Source organism: Dipodomys merriami, unplaced genomic scaffold (assembly GCF_024711535.1).
Source record: "Dipodomys merriami isolate MVZ:Mamm:240054 unplaced genomic scaffold, mDipMer1.0.p SCAF_26, whole genome shotgun sequence".
In the NCBI taxonomy this organism is placed as follows: Eukaryota; Metazoa; Chordata; class Mammalia; order Rodentia; family Heteromyidae; genus Dipodomys; species Dipodomys merriami.
In genome coordinates, this window is record NW_027204048.1 from 3,139,889 (window position 1) to 3,163,536 (window position 23,648).

General features: G+C 37.5%; 1 protein-coding gene across 2 annotated transcripts in view; it reads left to right on the forward strand.

The window, feature by feature from the left end:
* Ubqln1 (ubiquilin 1) overlaps positions 1 to 23,648 on the forward strand; it is a 40,490-nt gene that overhangs the window by 14,865 nt on the left and 1,977 nt on the right. The window contains exons 2-10 of one of the 2 annotated variants that reach the window (XM_070035513.1): positions 2,356 to 2,507; positions 3,473 to 3,585; positions 6,666 to 6,928; positions 8,053 to 8,211; positions 8,380 to 8,617; positions 14,619 to 14,761; positions 18,611 to 18,694; positions 19,819 to 19,934; positions 20,166 to 20,337. In XM_070035513.1, the coding sequence (XP_069891614.1) occupies positions 2,356 to 2,507; positions 3,473 to 3,585; positions 6,666 to 6,928; positions 8,053 to 8,211; positions 8,380 to 8,617; positions 14,619 to 14,761; positions 18,611 to 18,694; positions 19,819 to 19,934; positions 20,166 to 20,337 (1,440 nt within the window). The remainder of the gene's footprint in view (positions 1 to 2,355; positions 2,508 to 3,472; positions 3,586 to 6,665; positions 6,929 to 8,052; positions 8,212 to 8,379; positions 8,618 to 14,618; positions 14,762 to 18,610; positions 18,695 to 19,818; positions 19,935 to 20,165; positions 20,338 to 23,648) is intronic. The other variant, XM_070035514.1, reaches the window with a different exon arrangement.

Below are 23,648 nucleotides of genomic sequence, written 5' to 3' on the forward strand. Positions count from 1 at the left end.
GACAATAGTCCTTTACCAAATACGTCTTTGGCAAGTGTTTTCCTCTAGTATGCTGTTTATCTTACTTTTTTTTTTTTTGTCAGTTGTGGGCCTTGAACTCTGGGCCTGAGCGCTGTCCCTTGGCTCTTCAGCTCTTCAGCTCTTCCCTTGGCTCTACCACTTGAGCTACAGCCCCACTTCTGGTTTTCTGGTGGTTTATTGGAGATAGTTTCATGGGCTTTCCTGCCCAGGCTGGCTTTGAACCTCGATCCTCAGATCTCAGCCTCCTGAGTAGCTAAATTACGGGTGTGAGCACCTCTGGAGCCTGGCTTCTTCTCACTTCTTGAAAGATGTATTTTAAAAGTTATTTGCAAATAAAAATAACTAATTATGAGGAATTAATAAAAATATTTTTTTTTCTCAGTAAGGGTGCCTTTTCTTTTCTGATCTCATATTATATTGGCTAGGCCTTGTAGTGTGATGTTAAATACAAGTGTTAAGGTTGGACATCTTGCTTTTGTTCCTGAATATTACAGGGGATCCACCCATTTGTTTACCATTAAATATGTTAAATGCAAAAACAAATTGTTTATAGATGGATTTTTATCCATTCAAGCCATTACCCACCAACTCTGGGGATTAAACCTTAGGGCTTGTGCATGCTAGGCAAGTACTCTAACACTGCTCCTTTTATTCTGATTTGCTTAGAATTCTATTATGAATGGATGTTGTCAAATGCCCTTTCATAGCTGTGTGATTATTTGTTGTGTCTTGTCTGTACATTGTGAATTACAGTGGTTTTCCTCCCCAAAATGTTGGCTTAGCCTCACATTTCTATGCTAAGTTCCACTTGGTCAGTAAGACATTTCTTGTTGCTATAAAATTAGGTTGGATTTGGTAATACTCTGTGCAAGATTTATTCATCTATGTTCAGGAGGGATATTGGTCTGTAGTCTTCTAGCATTATCTTTGCTGGTATTTGTATGGGTGGTAATATTGGCCTCATGAAACAAATGGAATATTCCCTTTTATAGCCTGATAAAAGGATTGAATGTGTTTTTTGGGAGTTTATGTCTTTCAAGGAATTGTCCAAGTTGTTGATTTCATTTTTTTAGACTGGGACTTATAGGTAGCCCAAGCTGGCCTAGAACTCTCAAGTGTTTTCCCTCAGAGAGCTTGGATTATAGTAATCAGCCACTGTTTGGCCATTGAAGTGTTATCTTTTTGTGTAATGCTATTTTTTATTTTCTGGCTTTACTGGGGTTTGGAATAAGGGCCTTAACATGTGTTATGCATTCTACACTAGAACCATGATCCCAGCTCTGCTTTTTATTCTTCACTTGGGCTTTTTTTTTTTTTTTTCCAATTTTTAAATGTGTGGAAACTTGGGTTGTCAGTATGTGGTCTTTTTCCTTAAATACACTCCTTTAGTACTATATATCTTAATAGTCATTGATTTAGCTGCATATCACAGCTTCTTATTTCATCTTCATTTTTGCCTAGTTGAAAATATTTTCTAATTAGCTTGTAAGACTTGTTGACCCATGAACTATTTAGAAGTGTTTTGTTAGGGATACTTTTGGCAGATACTTTTCTGTTGCTGATTTCTAATGTGATTTAGTATCAGAAAATAAATGATTCCATTATTTTAGGTTTCCAAGTTGTATACTGTGACTGAGAATATGATCTGTCTTGTGTACTTAAGATTTTTTTTTTTTTGGTGCCAGTCCTAGGGCTTGAACTCTGCCCTGGTGCTGTTTCTGAACTTTTGCACTCTATCACTTGAGCTACAACTCCTTCTGGCTTTTTTGCTAAAGAGTCTCAGACTTTGCTCCTCAGGATGGCTTTGAACCATAATCCCTAGATCTCAACCTAGCTAGGATTACAGGCGTAATTAAATGCCAGATGAATTCTCCTGGTTATCTTTGCTTCACCATAGTACTATTAATAAGTGTTGATAAAATAAGTGGATAGGATAATCAGTATAAATAGACTGAGAATACAAGGTACATGTATGAAATTAGAAAGAAAACAAAATTGGAGGTGGGAGTCTGAGGAATAGATAAGGCAAACTTGGTTAGAGCTAGTTTTTAGCCTGAATTAAATTTGGTTCTGCTGACATTTAAAATGAGACTATTTCAAAACAGTAAATTCTTGGGTCTTAGCAGATTGATTACAGAATCTTATAGAATAAGACTTTTGCATTAGATATAAAGTGATAATCATTATATACCATAATAAAGATATATAGAAATGAATGAATCTTTATATTTTGTGAATTGTAACTTGTAAAAGTTTCCTTGTGGTACTTTGAGGAACTAGTTTGAATGGTGCTATGCAAACACACCTGTAATATCTATTTATTTTTATCTTTAGTTCAAAGAAGAAATTTCTAAACGTTTCAAATCACATACTGAACAACTTGTATTGATATTTGCTGGAAAAATTTTAAAAGATCAGGATACTTTGAGCCAGCATGGAATTCATGATGGGCTTACTGTTCACCTTGTCATCAAAACTCAAAACAGGTATGTTTTTAGGTGACATAAAGCTTTAAACTGTAATGTTTCTATTTTTTCCTTTTGAAATAACTAGTCTTGGAAGAGGAGGTGTAGCTCGAGTGGTAAAGTGCCAGCCTTAAGAGAAAAAAGCCAAGTGAGAGCAGAAAGTGAGTCCTAGACCCACTACACATAAAAAGTATTCTTGGCTTTAAAATGGCTTTTTATGTCATTAATTCTTTTTTGTTGTTGTTGTTAACATGTTCCTTAAAAAAAAAAAACCTAGTATGATACCATGTTAATTCCTACACTGTAACAGTGCTAGGGAATCAAACCCAGTGCAAGGTGCTGTTCCTTAGCTTTTTTTGCTCAAGACATACACCCTGCCACTTGAGCTACACACCTCTACGTCCCAGCTTTTTGGTGGTTAGTTGCAGATAAGAATCTGGTTTTGAACCCGTGATCCTCAGATCTTAGCCTTACAATTGTAGGCATGAGCTACTGGTACCTGGGTGATAACTTCTTTGAGTGCCAATTAATGATGTGGTTTACTAAGGCAAACTCAACATATGTGGCCAGCAGTGTAAGGAGCACATATGTGTAGGCATTTTAAGTTGGCTATCAAGCAATTATGAAGACATGTCCTACAGAACTAGAAGGGACTAGGTTAAAAAAGTTGTTTAGTCAGGCTTTGTAGTTGTGGGGGTGGCCATTGACAGTGTTCTCTGAGGTGACTTAACCTCTCATTTTTATTTAATCAGTATGATTGAAAGGAATGAAATATTTGTACGTATACTTTACTCAAGAAGGGACAGTAGCAGTTTGTTTCAGATTTCAAAAGTTTTTGCTGTGTTTCTATTGTTTGTAATCTCAGAGTATTTATAATAATTTGAGTTAAATCTGATTGCTCAACCTTTACTTCTGGTTATTGTATTTATAGATTCTTTTAAAAATAATTATCTCCACTGCTTACATTGTGATTGAATTTTCCTTAGGTCTCAAGACCATTCAGCTCAGCAAACAAACACCACTGGAAGCAATGCTACCAATTCAACTCCTAATAGTAACCCCACATCTGGTTCTGCTACCAGCAATCCTTTTGGTTTAGGTAAAACATTATAATTAACATTGTTACCTTAATCAAACAATTTAAAAAACTATTTTCCTTCAAGATTGTATTAAGGGAGTAATTGGGGGTACGGGTGTGCTTGGTAAACTCACATTTACAAAGCAGTCAGTAAGTGACACATTTTTGTTCAATAATGAAAGAGATGTAGTGTTTATGTAGTTAATCTGACCACCACTAATTGGATCTGGGGAAAACTGGCTAATTTTTGATCATAATTTGTGATCATTTGAATAGTAACTTTCTCTTTCGTAAATTGATGGGATTAAATTGCACTTTACTTTGAAATTGTCCAGAAAGTAAGATTAGTGGTTAAGGAGCTCCTGTATAAGGTAAATCAGTTTTTATTCTATCAGTTTTATATATTGAGGTTCTGTTGGGGGGGGGAGGATGGAATTTTAAAGTAGATCTAGATGGATGAATGACTTGAAGTTCTCAAGTTGCATATCTCTACTTTGAAATGATAGGTTTTTTTTACCTTCCCTCCCCCCCTGCCGGGAGCGGGGGAGGGGAAGAATCAGGGCCTGGGTATTGTCACAGTGGTAGAGCTGTTTTTTTTCTCATTAAGAATAGTATTCTGCCACTTTGAGCTCCACAGCACCACTTCTGTTTTTCTGGTGGTTAATTGGAGATGAGTCTCACAGACTTTCCTATTTGGCTTTTGAACCAGGATCCTCAGATCTCAGCCTCTTGAGTAAACTAGGATTACAGGCGTTGAGCTACTGGTGCCAGCTTGGCAGTGTTTTCTTTTTTGTTTTTGGTTGGTTATAGGGCTTGAACTCTGGGCCTGGGCACTGTCCCTGAGCTCTTCAGTTCAAGACAAAAGCTCTACTGAGCCACAGTGCAACTTCAGGCAGTGTTTTTTATATATGTACAATTTCCACATATCATGGATCATACCTTTTATCCTTTCTATGGGAGATTTTTTTTTTTTTTTTTGAGTCCGGTTGTGGGGCCTGAAGTCTGGGCCTGGGTGCTGTCCCTCAGCTCTTCAGCTCAAGGCTAGCGCTCTACCACTTGAGCCACAGCGCCACTTCCGGCTTTTTTCTTTTTGCTTATGCAGTGCTGAGGAATCGAACCCAGGGCCTCAGGCATGCAAGGCAAGTGCTCTTCCACTGAGCCACCTTCCCAGCCCCCGGGAGATTATTTTTGTTTTTGTAATTCAGTTACACAATAACAAATGTGTGTTGGGGGCATTTTACAGTATGGCATGAGTTGACATATTCATACTTGCCACAACTGCTGGCACTGTTGAGAAGTGACTGAATCATTAAGGGCACTAACCCCATCAATAGATTTATTCACTGATGAGCTCATAGCTGAATGGCCACTAAAAGCTAGAGAACCCTTTAATTAATGTGCGTCTTTCACAGCTCCCTAATCAACCTCTTCCCTTCTTTTTTTGTTGAAACTGTGTCTTACTATGGAATAGCTAGGCTGGCCTCAAACTTGAGATCCTTTCACTATGACTACTAATGTCATCAGGCCCAATATTACATTTATTACTGACACTACTTTCCAGGAGTTAGTATTAGAACTCATAAGTCTTAGTCCTGAAGTTCCCCAAGACTTTCCCTACTTAGGACAATAGTTACAAGTCTCTGGCCATCTGTGCTTCTGACCAACTAGCTACAAATTAGATCATTGATCCTTACTTAGTCCAGCTTCAGAATTTGCCTGCATGTCTCCCAGTACTCAAGAAAATGCTTGCTTATTATAAAGGACACCACCCAGATATAAGCCAGTGCTTTGAAGAGGTATATAGTTCAGATATGTAGGGGATTGAAGGTGGGCACAAATCTTGTGTTTTTTCCAGCTCACCATCTTCCTAATACAGGTGTGTTCACCAACCTAGAAGGCTTTTCTGAATCTTTTCTTTTTTTGGACAGTCCTGGGCTTGAACTCAGGACCTGTGCACTGTCCCTGTGCCTCTCTGTGCTCAAGGCTAGCATTCCATCACTTGAGCCACAGCACCACTTCTGGCTTTTTCTGTGTATGTGGTACTGAGGAATCGAACCCAGGGCCTCATGCATGCTAGGCAAGCACTCCAACACCAAGCCACATTCCCAGCCCCTGAACCTTTTTTTCTTTTTTTAAAAAAAATTATGTAGAGCTCAATCTCTAGTTCCCTCTGACTCCCCTTAATGGATTTTGGCGGGTGGAGCTAAAATTGTCAACTATTTGCTTCCTGGGTTTTCCTAGTGACTAGCTTCATCTTAAGACTGTTTAGAGAAGCTCTACACTATTAGTCTTATTGATCAAAAGGTCTTGTTATAAATAATAAAAGATATTACCACTCTTAAAATCCCAGTTTTTAAGAACTGTTTGAAGGAGAAAAACTACAATTTTTTTTATACTATAAACTTGAAATATATTTAATTGGTTTTGTTATTTAATTATCCAATTATAAATTTTGGGGCAATTTCAGCTGTAGGATACACTAAGTTTTTGTTGCTGTGACAAAATATGTGAGAGAAATTGAAGGAAACATTTATTTTGACTGACAATTTCAGATGTTTCAGTCCATGGTCAGCTGGCTCCATTGTTCTTAAGCATATAACAAAGCAAAATCATTGTGTGTAAAAGCATACATACAATGCAAAGGAAAGTGATCACCTCATAATCTGAAGGATGGAAGAGGACAAGATAATACTGATACTCATCAAAGGCATAGTCCCAGTAACCCACTTTCTTCACTTAGGCCCTACTCCTGTGCCCATGTGCAACTTTTGCAGGGATACTTTATGTCTAAATCATAATGTAGGAATTAAACATGTAGAAATAATATGAACCCTTTTAAAATGGTTTCTTGGAGATGGCTCTTGGCTCAAAGTGCTAGAGCAATAGCTTTGAGCAAAAGAGCTCAGGAATAGCACCCAGGCCCAGAATTAAACCCCCACAACCAATTTTTTTTTTTTAAAGCAAAACCTGTAAAGTAAAATGGTCTTCTTATATTGCGCTGTTAAGTCAGTTAATATTTTTGCATCTTCATGTTTTAGCAAAATTGTAAGTAATGATAAAATTTCTGACATTATATATTTTTTTCTCCCTTATCATCTAAGGTGGACTTGGAGGACTTGCAGGTTTGAGTAGCTTGGGTTTGAATACTACCAACTTCTCTGAACTACAGAGCCAAATGCAACGACAACTCTTATCCAACCCTGAAATGATGGTCCAGATCATGGAAAATCCCTTCGTCCAGAGCATGCTCTCCAATCCTGACCTGATGAGGCAGTTAATTATGGCCAATCCACAAATGCAGCAGTTGATACAGAGAAATCCAGAAATTAGTCACATGCTTAATAATCCAGATATAATGAGACAAGTATGTGGAAAATTATTCTAATAATTTTGTTTTTCTATACTAGTTACAGACATTGTTCTATATATACTGTGAAGCCATAGAGAAATCCCAATCATCCTTAAAAAAAAGATCAAAGCATTATTTTGGACTATTGGACTTCTGAGTTTTTTCCCCAAATGAAAAGGTGTTTTCTTGTTTGTGTTGCTTTCTTTTTCTTGCTTTGTTTCATACTTGGGCTTGAACTCAGGGTCTTAAACTTACTAGGCAAGTACTATACAACTTGAGTCACTTCTCCAACAGGATTTTTTATTATCTTTAATTAGATGTATAAAGGATTTTCAATTCAAATTATCATTTTACAATATAATGCATCTTGATCAGTGTTGTGCTTTGCATTGTTCTCCATCATTTCTCCTATCCCCACCCATATCCTCAAGTTACCTGTTCAATTTTCACCTATGTACATTGGATAAAATGACTGTATTTACCCACCCTTCCTCTCTCCATTCATCTGCCCCCTCTCCCCTTCTTGTTCTTCCACAAAAATTCTTTGTAAACAGTTCAGTTTGAAGGTTTAAGAAACAAAGTAAATTTCTATATAGGGGATGTTTATTCATAACAGATTGCTTCTGTATTGATTTTATATGAAAGTTTGCTTGCTTATATAAGTAAAATCCACCAGAAAATTAAAAAATAACTTTGTATTGAAAGACAGCAAATTTGATTTAAAACACCAATGAACTTTTGTTTTGATTATAAAATCACACCTCATTCTACAAAATAGAATGAGTATTCCCATGAACTGAGCAAAGGAAGTTAGCTTTCAGGAGGTAGAAAAAAGCAGAAAAGGGAACAAACGACAGATTGGTTGTTGTACACTTAACTTTCCTAATAGGGTTACTGTGCTGACTTAGGTTGCCTGGAATCTTCTGTTTGTTTTTGTTTTTTAGTTCTTTTCAGAGTTCAGCTTGATTATTTGGCATTTAGCAGAAGTCACTCTGTTCAGTGTACTGGAGCCTGTGGCAAGAGGCTAGTTTGAAACAATGATCTTCTATTAACTTCCATAAACTTAATTGTAGTAGCTAAAATAATTCCATGTGTGTTCCAAGGCCTTTTTTTTTTTAATGAAATATTTTTTTCCCTAGACATTGGAACTTGCCAGAAATCCAGCAATGATGCAGGAAATGATGAGAAATCAGGACCGAGCTTTGAGCAACCTGGAGAGTATCCCTGGAGGATACAATGCTTTGCGACGCATGTATACAGACATTCAGGAACCAATGCTGAGTGCTGCCCAAGAGCAGGTGATCCAAAAGCTCCAAGACTCAGGCCTCAGATGAACCCATGTTTTAACACATGTGTGGTCTGAAGGATGGCTGCCTTTATATTGGAAATGTAATTTCATTAAAAAGTTGTTACCTATGTTATTTAAAACAGAAGCTTATTTATGATTTTTTTGTCTTTCATTACAGTTTGGTGGCAATCCATTTGCTTCCTTAGTGAGCAGTACATCTTCAGGTGAAGGTAGTCAGCCTTCTCGTACAGAAAACAGAGATCCATTACCCAATCCATGGGCTCCACAGGCTTCCCAGAGTTCATCAGCCTCTAGTGGCTCCACTAACACTGTGAGTGGCACTACTGGCAACACTACCAGTGCCACTGCTGGGCAGAATACTGCTGGACCAAATTTGGTGCCTGGAGTAGGAGGAGGTATGTTTAAAATAAACTTCTGTGTCTTCATTCAGATGAATAATAATAAAAAGTATTGCTTATATTGATGTGTTTTTGTGTATGGGTATGGGGTATACCTTTTATGAACTTTTTCATGTGCCAGGATTTGTGGAATTATTAGAGGGGAAAGATTTTTAAATCATACATGTTGATAGGGTACAACATGATATTTTCATATGTGTATACATTGTGAATGATAAATGTACCCATTAGATCCTATGCTTATTTCTTATGTTTAGAAAAATTGTCTATTCTTTTAGCAATTTTTAAGTACAGTGTACATTACCAATTTTAGTTATCATTCTATACAACTGATATCCAGAACTCATTCATGGAAACATCTTAAGCAGAAGAATAACACAATATAATGGGATCACTGTAGTTAACTATTTGAAGAAGATAATCAAAAACATTCAAAAACAAAAACTTACTCTTATTTAAAAACATATTCAAAAACTTAAGTTTGCTTATAAAAGGTCATTCAAGTAAGCCAGGACATACAAAATGATGGGTGAGGACATGACCAAAAATAGAAAGTAGAAAAATATATTTGTTTTGTTGGCCATGGGCTTGAACTCAGGACCTAGGCGCTGTCCCTGAGCTTTTTTTTTGGCCGGGGGGGGGGGGGGTCCGGTCATGGGGCCTGAACTCTGGGCCTGGGTGCTGTCCCTCAGCTCTTCAGTTCAAGGCTAGAGCTCTGCCACTTGAGCCACAGCACCACTTCTGGCTTTTTTTCTTTTTGCTTATGTGATGCTGAGGAATCGAACCCAGGGCCTCATGCATGCAAGGCAAGCGCTCTACCACTGAGTCACCTTCCCAGCCCTCCCTGAGCTTTGTTGCTCAAGGCTATCACCACTTTGAGTGACAGTGCCACTTCCAATTTTCTGGTGGTTAATTGGAGATGAGTCTTGTGGACTTAGCTGGCTTCAAACCAGGATCCTCAGAGATCTCAGCCTCCCGAATAGCTAGGATTATAGATATAAGCCACTGGCCTGGCTATATTTGTTAATTAACATAACATAAATATAAAATAAATCAGATTTTAGATGTCCAGTTCTACCTTCTTCAAACCACTCTAACACAAAGCAATTCTCTTATCATAGTAAATTTATTTCATGTCTCTATATTCAGTTGCTCATAGGCATGTCAAGATACTGAACTATTATTAACACAAATTTATGGAACTAAATGGATAAGTGTGTTAAGAGTAAAAGTGTTCATCAGTGATATTCCTTCTGATTTAATATTTTAAACAAAGATCAGGACACTTTCTAGAGTACCTGCTGATGAATAAGACAATGCATAATGAGTCATTAAATGCCTTATATTTTTATAAACTTTCTAATTGGTCGAGTTGAATTCTTTTCATTGTTCACACATTTTTGCCAGCATCAGATGCAGCTTACCTTAGCAAATTCCATTTCAAGTTGTACTGAAGTATTATCTTAGTTTCTTGGTGTGTGTGTGGGTTGGCAGGGAGTTGTTTGGCTTTTGTTTTGTTTTTTATTTTTTTGTTTTGTTTTTTAGATACTCCTGCTAGTTAGCTGTGTAGCTCAGGTTGATTTTGAACTAGTGACCTTCAATTTCTTTGGAAATAGTCTCACTTTAGTTGTTCCATGCAAGACTTTTTAGAAGTTCAATTTTCAGGCACTTCAGACTTGGCCTTGTCAGTCCACATAAACTAAAACCAAATACTATCAGTAAAATGTTGATTTATCAAGAGTACCATTTAGAATCATTTGCATGGTATTTGAATTGAATATTGGTGGTGTGCTCAATTGTCTTTAACTCTGTGGGGGGCGGTAGGTCAACCCTATACCCCCTAAAAGGCAAATAGACCTACATTTGTTTTCTTGGAAAGATGATTAATTAATTCTGCTATTTTGTTCTGATATTTTGCCACTGCTAGTACAAGACTTTGATTGTCTAACAAGCCGCTTGGAAACTTCATTTTTAGCCTTACCTCGATTTTTCATTTTATGTGAAGAATTGTAGCTCTAATATTTAATTTTAATTGCACGCGCTGCCTCGTGTCGGCCCCCCCCTTCCCCCCTCTGGTTCTTGGGGCTTAAACTCAGGGCCTGGGTGCTATCTATGATCTTTCTCACTCAAGGCTAGCACTCTACCACTTTGAGCCACAATGCCACTTACTGTTTTCTGGTGGTTTATTGGCGATAAGAGTCTCATGGACATTCCTGCCTGGGCTGGTTTCAAGCCATGATCCTCAGAGCTCAGTCTCCTGAGGAGCTAGAATTACAGGCCGTGTGTGTGTGTGTGTGTGTGTGTGTGTGTGTGTGTGTGTGTGTGTGTGTGTGTGTGTGTGTGTGTGTGTGTGTGTGTGTGTGTGTGTGTGTGTGTGTGTGTGTGTGTGTGTGTGTGTGTGTGTGTGTGTGTGTGTGTACTGGTCTTTGTGTTCGAAGTTAGTAGTATTCTGCGCTTTTGGCTTTTTTTTTTTTTTTGGTGGTTAATTGAAGATGATAAGAGTTTTACACTGGCTTCAAACTGTGATCCTCATCTCAGCCTCCTGAGTAGCTAGGATTATAGTTGTGAGCCACTGACACTCAGCTGTTTTTCTAATTTTACAGAGTATTGCTTTCCTACTAGTGGGATTCTGTGTCTTATTTTGTTGTTCTGTTTTGGGAGAGATTCTCATTATGTATCCCCGGTTGTTCTGAAATTCATCTTTCTATCCCATCTTCCTGTCTGTTTGGGGGATAGAGAGTCGATTGCCTTTGTTTTGAGATGGTATTGCTAGTTAGCAATGTAGCCCGGGCTCACGTTGAATTAGTGACCTTCAATTTCTTTGGGAATAGTTTCACTTTAGTTATTCCATGCTAGGCTTTTTTAGAAGCTCAATTTTGGGCACTCCCATATGCTGGGATTACAGGTGCATGTCATCATATCTGACTGGGGTATTGGGAGAAGTATTCATTCTGGAAATGTCTACATGTTATGTTCTTTAATTTCATTACACAATAAAGAATGTTTTGCAATATCATTTGATAGAACATTCCATTTTCAACTGTGCCTTAAAAGTATGATATTCATAACCTTTTTCTTCATATGGTTGGTATGTATTGATAATTAAGAAAAACAGGATGCGAGAAGGATTTTGTGTAGCCTGAGTTGTAACTGACTCACTATAATTTGGTTTGGAGTACAGTGCTCAGTAGAGTGAAGCAGTGATTAGCACCATAGACTGTCACAAGTCTTCTAGCTCTGCTTTTCTAGTGCCACAGCACCTGTGGGCAATAAATGTGTCAGCATGAATGGTCCAACAAAATGGTATTTATAGATACTGATATTGGAATTTCATAGTTTCCATGTTTCAAAAAATAATTATCTTCACTACATTTCTCCCCCCCCCCAATATTGGGGTTTGAGCCTGGGGCCTTGCACTTGTACTCTACCACTTGAGCCATGCTTCCCATTCATTTTGCTTTAGTTTCCTTTTTGGATAGGGTTTCACAGTTGGGCTGGACTGGACTACAGTTTTTCTTCTGGGATGATACATATTTCATCAGAGTTTAACCTATTTGTTGAGATGAAGATGTGCTAATCTCTTGCCTAGAGCAGCCTCTAACCTACATCCTTCTGATTTTTGTCTCTAGAGTAGCTGGGATAACAAGTTTGAGCTATCATGACCAAACCTTTTTGTCTTTATTATTTCCTCCCTACCCTGCCCCTAATCATTTAAAAATGTAGAAGCTATTCTTACCTTTTGAGATGTACAAAAACATTATATCCAGATTTATCCTGTAGCCTGTATTTTACCAATTTGTATTAGAATATTCTTAGCTTCTAGGATGTGAGAAAAGACAAAATTGAGACTTCCAACTTGAGAAAATAGGAAAAAAAATTATTACCAACTGCAGTTGCAATAAAATAGATAAGTGGAAAGAATCAAATGTTTTAAGCTTAATAAAAGTATTCTCATTAGATGGGAGAATCAGAAGAGAAATGAAACAGTTAAGTGAGTTCACTTGATATAATAACTTAGAAAACAAAAAAAAAAAAAAAAAAAAAAAAAAAAATAACTTAGAAAACATTTAAGTTTAAATATCTAATCAGCAATTGAAAATGCATAAATTAAACACAAAAGAAATATCTATATAAATGAGTTAATCACTACTGAATTTTATATAAATTCAACTGTAACTTCCAACAACAAAATATTTTTATTATATTTTTTATTGCAAAGATACTGTACAGAAGAGTTATAGTTACATGAGTAAGTAATGAGTACGAACAAAACATTTTTTTTTTTTTTGTCGGTCATGGGGCTTGAACTCTGGGCTTAGGTGCTATCCCTGCATTCTTTAGCTCAAGACGAGCACTCTACCGCTTGAGCCACAGCACCACTTCCGATTTTCTGGTGGTTAATTGGAGATAAGAGTCTCATGGACTTTCCTGCCCAGGCTGGCTTTGAACCGTGATCCTCAGATCTCAGCCTCCTCAGTAGCTAGGATTATAGGCGTGAGCCAACGGCACCCGGCTGAACAAAACATTTTTAACAAGTTCTTCACGCATTAATTGAATCATTACAACCATCCTGTGAAGTAGATGCTATTTTTTCCATTTTATAGATGGGGAACAGAAGTATGCAAAAGCTAAATAATTTGCCCAAAGTTGTATAGTTAGGTTGGATTTGAGCTCAGGCAATTTGGTTCCAGATGCTACTTTTAGTCACTATTCTCTAAAGTCTCTCCCAAGTGTCAAACATGCCTGCCAAATGTGCCTGCATTTAGTGGATATGGGATGGAGGCTTTATATATTTTTATTCCTCCAGGCATGAGTACTGTTGACGGCTGAATATGATCCCGTGACTGACTCTGTGTGTGTGTGTGTGTGTGTGTGTGTGTGTGTGTGTGTGTGTGTGTGTGTGTGTTGTGTGTTGTGTGTGTGTGTTGTGTGTAAAATCCTGGGAAAAGTTGTCTCAGACCATGACCTAGATTTCCATGTGAGGTGTGTGTGTGTGTGTGTGTGTAATCCTGGGAAAAGTTGTCTCAGACCATGACCTAGATTTCCATGTGAGATTTTTTTCAAGAATAATTTCAGCATGTCTGAATTTTGCCTTAAACAGACTTTAGAACTTAGTTTTGCCATTAGATGTGATTTTTACTGTAAATACAACCAGAATTCTAATTAAAGTCATTTTTGTTTTACTAGTATATGTACTTTTGGGATCTTGGTTTTAGTTTTTTTCCTTAGTTCAGTTGATGCATAATATGTATACAGTATAGTTTTTGTTTGCTGCATCTTGTACATGTTCCAAGGCTCCTGGTAGAAGATCTAAATAAAAAAACATTGATACCTGATAACACATTGTTTTCTTAGACATAAATATGCAAATTTAATGCCTTTTCTATTCTAACGAAGCACTTATTAGTGCTTGCGGCTGAAATTTTTACAGTTTGAGGCATAATAGCAAAAATAGCATGAGCTTCTTTTTCCTTCACAATTTCACAGAGATACAGAAATTTTTTCTTATAGACCTTAGCAACCTCTCCGCATATGACTTAATTTTCCCTTATGTCAAATTAGTTACCTTTTTGCATAGATTTTGCACCTTGTGGCTTCACTTTTTGGCCCCTCCGAATTGTCAGTGTCATGATTCTTATGCTTTCAAGCCATTACTGAGTAAAATAAGGGTCAGTCTGATAACTGAGTTAGCTGCTAAGTGACTAATATGTAGGTAGATATACAGTATAGACATGACTGACAAAAAGATGGAGCAGAACATCATGAGATTTCATTAATGCTCTCAGAACAGTGTAATTTAAAACTTAGAAATTATTCTGGAACCTTCTGTTAAATTTTGAGAGGTCATGGTTGACCATGGGTTGGTAACCAAAACTATAAAACAAATCTCTGGATAAGGGGATGACTGTTGCAGTTACTAAAACTTAAGTGAGGGAGGTATTTGTTGTATTTTAAAGTTTTACTTAAGTGTATGTTTTTTTTTAAAATAAACTTTCAGCTAGTATGTTCAACACACCAGGAATGCAGAGCTTGTTGCAGCAAATAACTGAAAACCCACAACTTATGCAAAACATGTTGTCTGCCCCGTACATGAGGAGCATGATGCAGTCACTAAGCCAGAATCCTGACCTTGCTGCACAGGTGAGTTTATAAATATATTGAAGATGGAAGTCTGAACTTAATAACTGATCATCTTGATTGGGCAAATTTGCATTGTGATGTCTGAACACGCTGGAGATGTAGGCAAACTGCATCTCCCAGTTTTGTGGGGCAGTTTATTTTATATAAAATAAAAACATCAGGGGCTGGGAATGTGGCTTAGTGGTTGCCGTTCAATCCTCAGTACCACATAAACAAAAATAATAATAAAAAGTAAGTAAATCTTAAAACTTCACTGCTGTAATTGGTTAGAACTGCAAGCTTATAAAATCGATATATGTTAATTAACTTAGGAAATGAAGACAACAGTTTTGGATTGCTTTGTAAGTGTCTGTGAAATGTGAATCTTTTAGAGCACTGTCAATGTTTGAAATGTTGTGTATTAGGTGGCTTAATTTAACTATGTTAAACATTGTTAAACTATGTGTAGTCAAACTAAACATATTTGTAAAATATCCTCAAATTGTGTTTTAAAAACAGGCATACTTTCAGGAAGAATGCTCTCATTCTTTCCATTATAAGCCACTTCCTGATTATTGACATTCTTTGTTTTTTACTGATCTACTCACTACTAATTTGTTTCTAAAGAGATCATAACTGAGAAAACTTATGTATTGAAACATGAAGCTTTACTTGGAGCTTTAAAACAGTACTAAGCTGGGTGCTGATGATTCACACCTGTAATCCTAGCTACTCTGGAGCCTGAGATCTGAGGATCCAGCCTGGGCAGAAAAGTCCCCATGAAACACTTATCTCCACTACCACTCAAAAACCAGAAGTGGCTGTGGCTCAAATGATAGAGCTCTAGCTTTGAGCACAAAGAGGCTCAGGGACAACACCCAGACCCTGAGTTTAAGCACGCACATGCACTTACACACACACACAGGCACACACACACTGATCCTTGACCTCATCCTTAGAGATTTTGATGAACTTGTGTTGGATCTTACTTTCTGGTTTTCTTTTTTTTTTAGTCCCTCAGGTTCCGTAGGAGATCCCGATGTGTCACATAGGTTTTGCACCAGTGGGCTTGATAAACTGTGGAGGATGTGAATTAAGCCTCAGCCATTCATATATTTGCCATTCATTAAAAATGGGCTAAGTTGAGTGTTGGGAATTTGGAATGTTTCATAGCTAATCTAATTTATTTTATTTATTTTTTAGTTTTTACTTATTTATTTTGCTGATCCTGGAGCTTGAACTCAGGGCCTGTGCACTGTCCTTGAGCATCTCTGTGCTCAAGGCTAGTGCTGTACCACTTGACCACAGTGCCACTTCCAGCCTTTTCTGTTTATGAGGAATAAAACCCAGGGCTTCAAGCTTGGGAGGCAAGTACTCTACCACTAAGCCACATTACCAGCCCTAATCTAATTTTTAAATTAAAAAAAATTTTTAAATGAATCACTTCATTATATCAGATGACATGTTTTTATTTTTTAAACCCTAAAACTATATGATATAAAGTATATCTACTGAAGATTAAATTTTCAGTAACTGCTTGTAAAATTGGAAATAGTTAAATAACTAATGAACGATCCATTCATTATTCCCTCTCCCCTACTGTGACCTCTGGACCCTCCCACTTGCTACACCTGAGTTCTATAATTAAGCTACACCTCTTCCTGTTTTAGTGTTGCTTTTTTTTTTTTTTTTTTTTTTTGGTGCCAGTTGTGGGGCCTGAACTCTGGGCCTGGGTGCTGTCCCTCAGCTCTTCAGCTCAAGGCTAGCGCTCTACCACTTGAGCTACAGAGCCACTTCTGGCTTTTTTCTGCTTATGTGGTACTGAGGAATCGAACCCAGGGTATCATACATGCAAGGCAAGCACTCTACCACTGAGCCACCTTCCCAGCCCCTTTGTTGCTTATTTTTGAAATAAGGTCTGATTAACTGCCTAGGTGTGTGTCTATACTGCATTCCATCTATTTTAGGCTTCTTGTCATTGGTGAAATGGCAGGCATCTGCTACCAAGGCCCAGCTTCCCTCCTATAAGAGTCTGTCTTGTAGACTTTCTTCTGGTTGTGCTGGCCTTGAACTATGATCCTCACATTCATAGCTTCCTATGTAGGTATTACAGATATAAGCCATCAGTGCTTGGCTCTAACATCGAGTAATATTTGTATTTAAAATATTTTATATTGCCAGTAGTTTTATGAAAGACAATTTTATTAATTTGAAAATTATCAGACTCATAATTAGTGTTAAAGGCCTGCATTAACAGTGAAAAAAAGCTAAAATGGTTATATTTGTTTAAAATTAGGAACAAGGGAAAAATAAAAAATTGGAACAAAATGTATATAGTGGTTATATATGTATGTTAAGAAATACATATTCAGTAGTACTGAATGTTCATCTTTTAACATTTGACTTAATAATGTTCCTAGCCATACGTAATAATTTTACATTCTAAGGAGACTTTAACAATTCCCACATAATGATTTTTTTACACTCTAAAGCAAAATGTTGACAAAGAATATTAGATAAGGGCTCCTTTTAATATAAAAAATTAAGAAACTTTTACAATGTATTCTGTATCAGAATATTACATCACATAGTTTTTTTGATTTTTAAGTGTTAGAGATCTTAAGTGTAAATACCTAAATGGTATGAAGCCAGGTAAGGAGAAGTATATTCAAAAGAGATGATTTTCTGAGAAAGAATTGAGTATGTTTGAGGTGGTGTTTTTTTTTCCTAGATTAGCTTTAGTAACAAATGTTGAAAAGTAAATGTGGTACTTATGTGTTCATAGCCAAGAGGTATTTGACTGGATCTAATAAAGAAATAGATTTGTTGGTCTCAGTAGGTATTTTTTTGGTTACTTGGAAATAAACTATATATCCATAAAATATTGTTTAACTTCTTCCTGCTTCATTATGTTAAGTGATCTGCTTTGCAATGATAGATAACTGGATAGAGGGCAACAGAAATTCTTTTCTTTCAGCATTTACATATACCTGCTCTTGAACATGGTTATTTAATTGAGGGCAAGCATTATTTTCTCCCAGACTTTGGGCAAATAAATAGGCTATTAGTAAATCATTGTTAGTTGATTTTTCACTTTGGGAAAAGTGGTATGAGATTTGGCTTTTTTGAAGCTGAGAGAATTTATTCGCTTCCTGGGTTTGCTGATTGTGTATTGTAATCTTATTTTCAGGTATCCAACATGTTAATATAAACCATGACTTTTTGCTAATCTTGGTCTTCTTAAATGGATTTACATCTTTCAGATCTTAAAACATTTTAGCATGTTCCCCAGAGGACTGTTGGTGCTAGTTTTGGCTGTTTTTGACCTAGCAGCTTCATTTCTCTGGCAAGTTGGTTGATGTTTTGTGGTGTTATTTTTCTGGACCTACTATTAGCTGTTTTGTAATAGGTAGATACAGTGGTTCCAGATCTGGATTTTCTCTGTGCTTGCCATTTGTGTGGAGGTTTCTAAGCAAGCAAAATATATAGTTTTAAAAATATATTGATGTTTATGTTTCTTCTGACAGTGTAGCTGCAAATACATCATCATAAGAACCAGTTAGTCCCACTTTTCTTTCCAAGGCAAAAATTCATCTTTGCACAAAAAGCTAAGAAAATGATTGCTTTTATTTTTTAGGATATTGCATGTCATTACCATATTCACCATTCTTGTTGAGAGAAAGGAGACCTCATTTTTGTTTTTGGAGATCCCTCGGGATAGTATATTCCTTTTTCCTTTTTTATCTACATTCTACCTTCCTCCTTTTCAAATGCCAAATTAGGCCTCTGGAGGAAGATAGAATATTAAACAAGGTACATTACTTGTTTCAGATATTTCTAGTTAAAATTGTTTGAACACTTGCCCCATAGATGATGCTGAATAATCCCCTATTTGCTGGAAACCCTCAGCTTCAAGAACAAATGAGACAACAACTCCCAACTTTCCTACAACAAGTGAGTAAGAAAAGATGCTAGCTATCTTCCATAATGATTTGCTTGAAAAACTTTGATGAATATTTTCCTTGCTCTTTTCTGGCTGATAGCAAAATGCAAAACAGCATATAAGTGCTGTCAATTCCTTGCAGAGAATTCAGCTTGATCCTACCTGATTCCCATTTCACTGCTGACATTTTGCTGTATTTCTGAAATGTAACTTGTGAGGAAAGAACCATCTTGTTTTTGAGGATTTAGGATTTTGAATGCGTTGTTAATATCATGAGCCATTTCCTTTCACCTTTCTAACTTTGAAGTGCTTCCTTGTGTTACATTATACTTTATGGTTTAACTAGTCTTGAGTGACAGGAAAGAGCTACCCTATTCTATTTTATAGGTTTGGTTTGGTTTTTTCTAAATTAGTAGAAAGCCTATTTTCTCTAAGGGGTAGAACTCATTTCCTTAAACTTGGAGTTAGTAGGAATAAAATTGGCAGTGTTGTCATGTAAGGAAGGTTTTATTGTAAAAACATACCTAAGATTGCCAAGGTGTTTTATTATTTAAGAAGATAAAAGAAGTTATTTGTGGTGTTTTTGAAATGGTGGTGTTTATGTAAATGATTGTCAGGCTTGTAAACCATTCTACAAGGTTGGTTAGTGTCCTTGATCTATTGTGATGATGTAAGTTTAGTTGGTCAGTCAGGTGGTGGATATTTGGAAATAGGTGAAATCTGGAAACTCAGGACACATGTGTCATCTTCAAATTTGGAACTTTCGTTTGAGTGTACATTACTGGTAATTAGTACCAAAATCACTTGGTCAGAAGAGGAGTATGTGGCTCCAAGCACCTTCCCCCCCCAAGAATGAAACTTTGCTTTTTTTGAGGAACAGAATAGTTGTGGTTTTCAAAGTAGTTCTGAAATGGCTTTTATGATTGATTTGGGAGGTCAAGTAATGTTTTTTACACTAGGTTTGCTGTTAAAGAAGATTTGTGTTTATTTTGGGAAGAAGTTAATGGATTACCAGGGTCTGGGAGTAAAGTTTTTAATTTTCTCAAAAAAAAATATAGCAACTAAAAAAAAATAAGATTTCACCATTTATTTTCTTTTTCTGAGACTACTTAATGTTTCATTTTTTTTCTCTTAGATGCAGAATCCTGATACATTATCAGCAATGTCAAACCCTAGAGCAATGCAGGCCTTGCTACAGATTCAGCAGGGTTTACAGACTTTGGCAACCGAAGCCCCCGGCCTTATCCCAGGGTAGGACTACTTCAGGAAAGTTTGTGCATAATGGCTACATTGAAGATTTCAGATTCAGTATTCTTTTGCCTTTTTTGTTAAGATTGCTTTCAGTTTTCAAAGTTGCAAACGATCATTTTAAGAGGCTAATTTAGCTAATACTATGTTAAAATATAACTGATTTACCACCTGACCTGGCGTCTAGTTTTACAAGAACTTGGGTTTGTTACTTATTAGTACTTTTTCCCCTAGATTTAATCCTGGCTTGGGGGCATTAGGAAGCACTGGAGGCCCTTCAGGAACCACTGGAGCTAACACTGCACCTAGTGAAAATGCAAGCCCCACAGCAGGAACTACTGAACAACCTGGACACCAGCAGTTCATTCAACAAATGCTACAGGCTCTGGCTGGAGTAAACCCACAGGTAACAGGGTTGTTTAAATTTCTCATTCAATTATTAGAAATTTAAAATTTCCAAAAAGGAAAGGACAGTAGCTGCCCTTCATATATAGACTAATGAAATTTTAAGGAATTGAATGTGGAAACATACTGTACAGATTATAAGTTTGTTGCTATATCAGATACTAAAGTGGCGAAGAATGCATTAGCTTATAATTTTTTTTTCTTTTGGCAACACTGGCGTTTGAACTTAAGGCCTTTATTTGCTAAGCAGATATTGTAACATTGAGCCATCCTACCTCCAAGCCCCCTCATCCCGCTTTTTTCCCCCATTATTATATTTGAGAGGGAATTCCACTTCTGCCCAGGCACATGCATAGACCTTGCTCTGCCTATTTCAGGCTTCCCATTATACCTGGGATGACAGGTGTATTCTACCATGCCCAGCTTCTACTGGCAGATGGTGTCTTGTGAACTTTTTTACCTGGGCTGTCCTAGACTCCCACGTTGGTAGGAAGAGAAGCATTTGCCGACTCACCCAGCTAGTGGTTGAGAAAGGGATATGCCTTCAAGGCTGGCCTTGAACTGATCTTCCCCATCTCGGTGTCTAAGTAGGCATGGGCTACAGACCATAATTTATAGAAGCATCCTTTAAAAAAGTACTTTGTTGAAGACCATGCTTGAAAGTCATTTGAAATGGTTTTGTTTTATGAAAGCTTGTCAGGAATAGAAATTTGATGTCCTCAGTACTGCAGGACAACTGTATCAGCCTTTCTTTTTTACTTTGAAAAGTTAGTTTGTCTGTATGTCTTTGGGAGGGTAAGGGGAGGCACAGAAACAGCGGGAAAAAGGGTGAATAAGTCAGCCATGGTACTCACTAGAAATTGTTGAAAATGAGCTACATGGGGCTGGGAAGGTGGCTAAGTGGTAGAGCGCTTGCCTTGCATGCATGAGGCCCTGGGTTCGATTCCTCAGCACCACATAAGCAGGAAAAAAAAGCTGGAAGTGGTGCTGTGGCTCAAGTGGTAGAGTGCTAGCCTTGAGCTGAAGAGCTGAGGGACAGCGCTCAGGCCCTACGACTGGAACCAAAAAAAGAAAAAAAAGAAAATGAGCTACACAACTTGTGGATGGCTGGGAGGGAAAAACTGGTAGAGAGCAAGGGACGGGGTGACATTGTCCAAAATGAAATATACATACATTTTGCCCGACTTATGTAACTATAACCCTTCTGTTTTTAGCATTTTCAAATGAAAATAATAAAAAGCAAATCACTGATCCCATTCATCATTTTATCACTCCTGTGGTAACTTGTGTTACATGTCTACCTCAAAAATAGGGACCCCTTCAATATTGTTTATGTGGTTATAAATATTGGCTTTTTACTAAGAGCCTACCATCGGACAATGATATTTATAAATGAGGTGTGCATGTGTGCGCACATGCATGCATGTACTGGTCCTGGGCTTGAACTCAGAACCTGATACTGTCTCTCAGCTTTTTTTGCTCAAGGCTAGTACTCTGCCACATATTTCTGCTTCTAGCTTCTTGTTGGTTAATAGGAGATAAAACTCTCATAGATTTTCCTGCCTTAATCCTCAGATCTTAGCCTCTTAGAGTAGCTGGGATTACAGGTGTCAGACACTGACGTCCAGCATTATAAACTGGTATGATGAGTTGCCCAAACTTCTGCATGTGGAAAAATGTTTCAAGGCCTTGTTTTGTTTTTTGAGTGACAGTACCAGAGCTTGATCTCAGGGCCTTTTGCTCTCAGCTTTTTTACTTATCGCTGGTGCTTTACCACTTCATCTGTGCCTCTAAGAGTCTCTCTGACTTTTCTGCCTTGACTGCCTTTAAATCTCAGTCTTCCAGGTCTCAGACTCCTGAATAGCAAGCATGAGCAATACAACCATGAGCTACAAGTACCCACCTCCTAGATTTTTTTTTTTTGAGTCTTAATGCAATAAAGGGAGAATGCTATTTTATATGAATTCTTGGTACCTAGGTGTTTGAATTCTTGGTACCTAGATACTGAGTTTTGGACTGTTAAATAAATTGAACAGCCTATAAGCCTCTCTCACCATTACCCGGTAGAACAGGGTTGTCTGGATATTCATGTGGTTTTGTTTAGCTTCATTCCCCACTCCTCCCCCCCCTCCCCCCACCCTTGGTTGTGGGGCCTGAACTCTGGGCCTTGGCGCTGTCCCTCAGCTCTTTAGCTCATGGCTAGCACTTGAGCTACAGCTCCACTTCCTGCTTTTTCTGTGTTTAGCCTCATTTCTGAAGAAAGATACCATGTGGTTGAATCGTCAGGATTAGGAGTATAGTTTGTGGATCTGAAACTAGAATTCAATAGCTAGTGTTGAGATTGAGCCCATATTGTAAACCTCATTGGAACATTTTTTAACACAAGGGAAGGGCACTCAACTGGTCAGTAGCTACCTAAAAGAATTCATTCAATTTCATCTATTTGTATATATGTTTTAAAATTTTTCTTCTTGATCATGAGCTTCTAAAATAATGTGGTTTTATTGTTTTGTTTTGTTTTTTGTCGGTCATGGGGCTTGAACTCTGGGCCTGGGTGCTGTCCCTTAGCTCTTCAGCTCAAGGAAAGTGCTCTACCGCTTGAGCCACAGTGCCACTTCTGGTTTTCTAGTGGTTTATTGGAGATAAGAGTCTCACGGACTTTTCTGTCTGGGCTGGCTTTGAACCGTGATTCTCAGCTCTCAGCCTCCTGAGTAGCTAGGATTACAGGCGTGAGCCACTGGCTCCCAGCAGTGGTTTTATTAGTAAAGCTTGACACGATCTAGGCTAATAGGAGATGCAGATTTTTTTGTTGTTGTTGTTGTTGGTTGATTGGAGATAAGAGTCTCACGGACTTGCCTGTCTAGGCTGGTTTTGAACCATGATCCTCGTATCTCGGCTCCCTGAGTTGCCAGGATTACAAGTGTGAACCACAGGCACCTGGCTGCAATTTTACTTTTAAGAACTTAAAATATGTTTAAAGAGATAGTGCTTTAAAAGTTCAGTAAACCAGCATGTGTTATCTAAAATATATTCTAAAAAACATATTAAGTAGCTAATTGTTAGTGGATTAGCCTGTAATCCTTACTTAGGAAGCTAAGACCCAGGAGTTGGGCTTTGAAGCCAGCCCATGCAGGATAGTCTAAGGCAGTCCAAAGTGACTACAGAAAGCGAGTCTAGAGAAGATGCTGAAGTGTGGAACATCCAGCAGCTGTGAGGAAGAAAGTCGAGTGAGTGTGGAACCCTCCACCCCCTACACCCCCAAGTTCAAACCCTGACACCAGAAAAATTGAAAAGTTGTTTAGATGTGACATG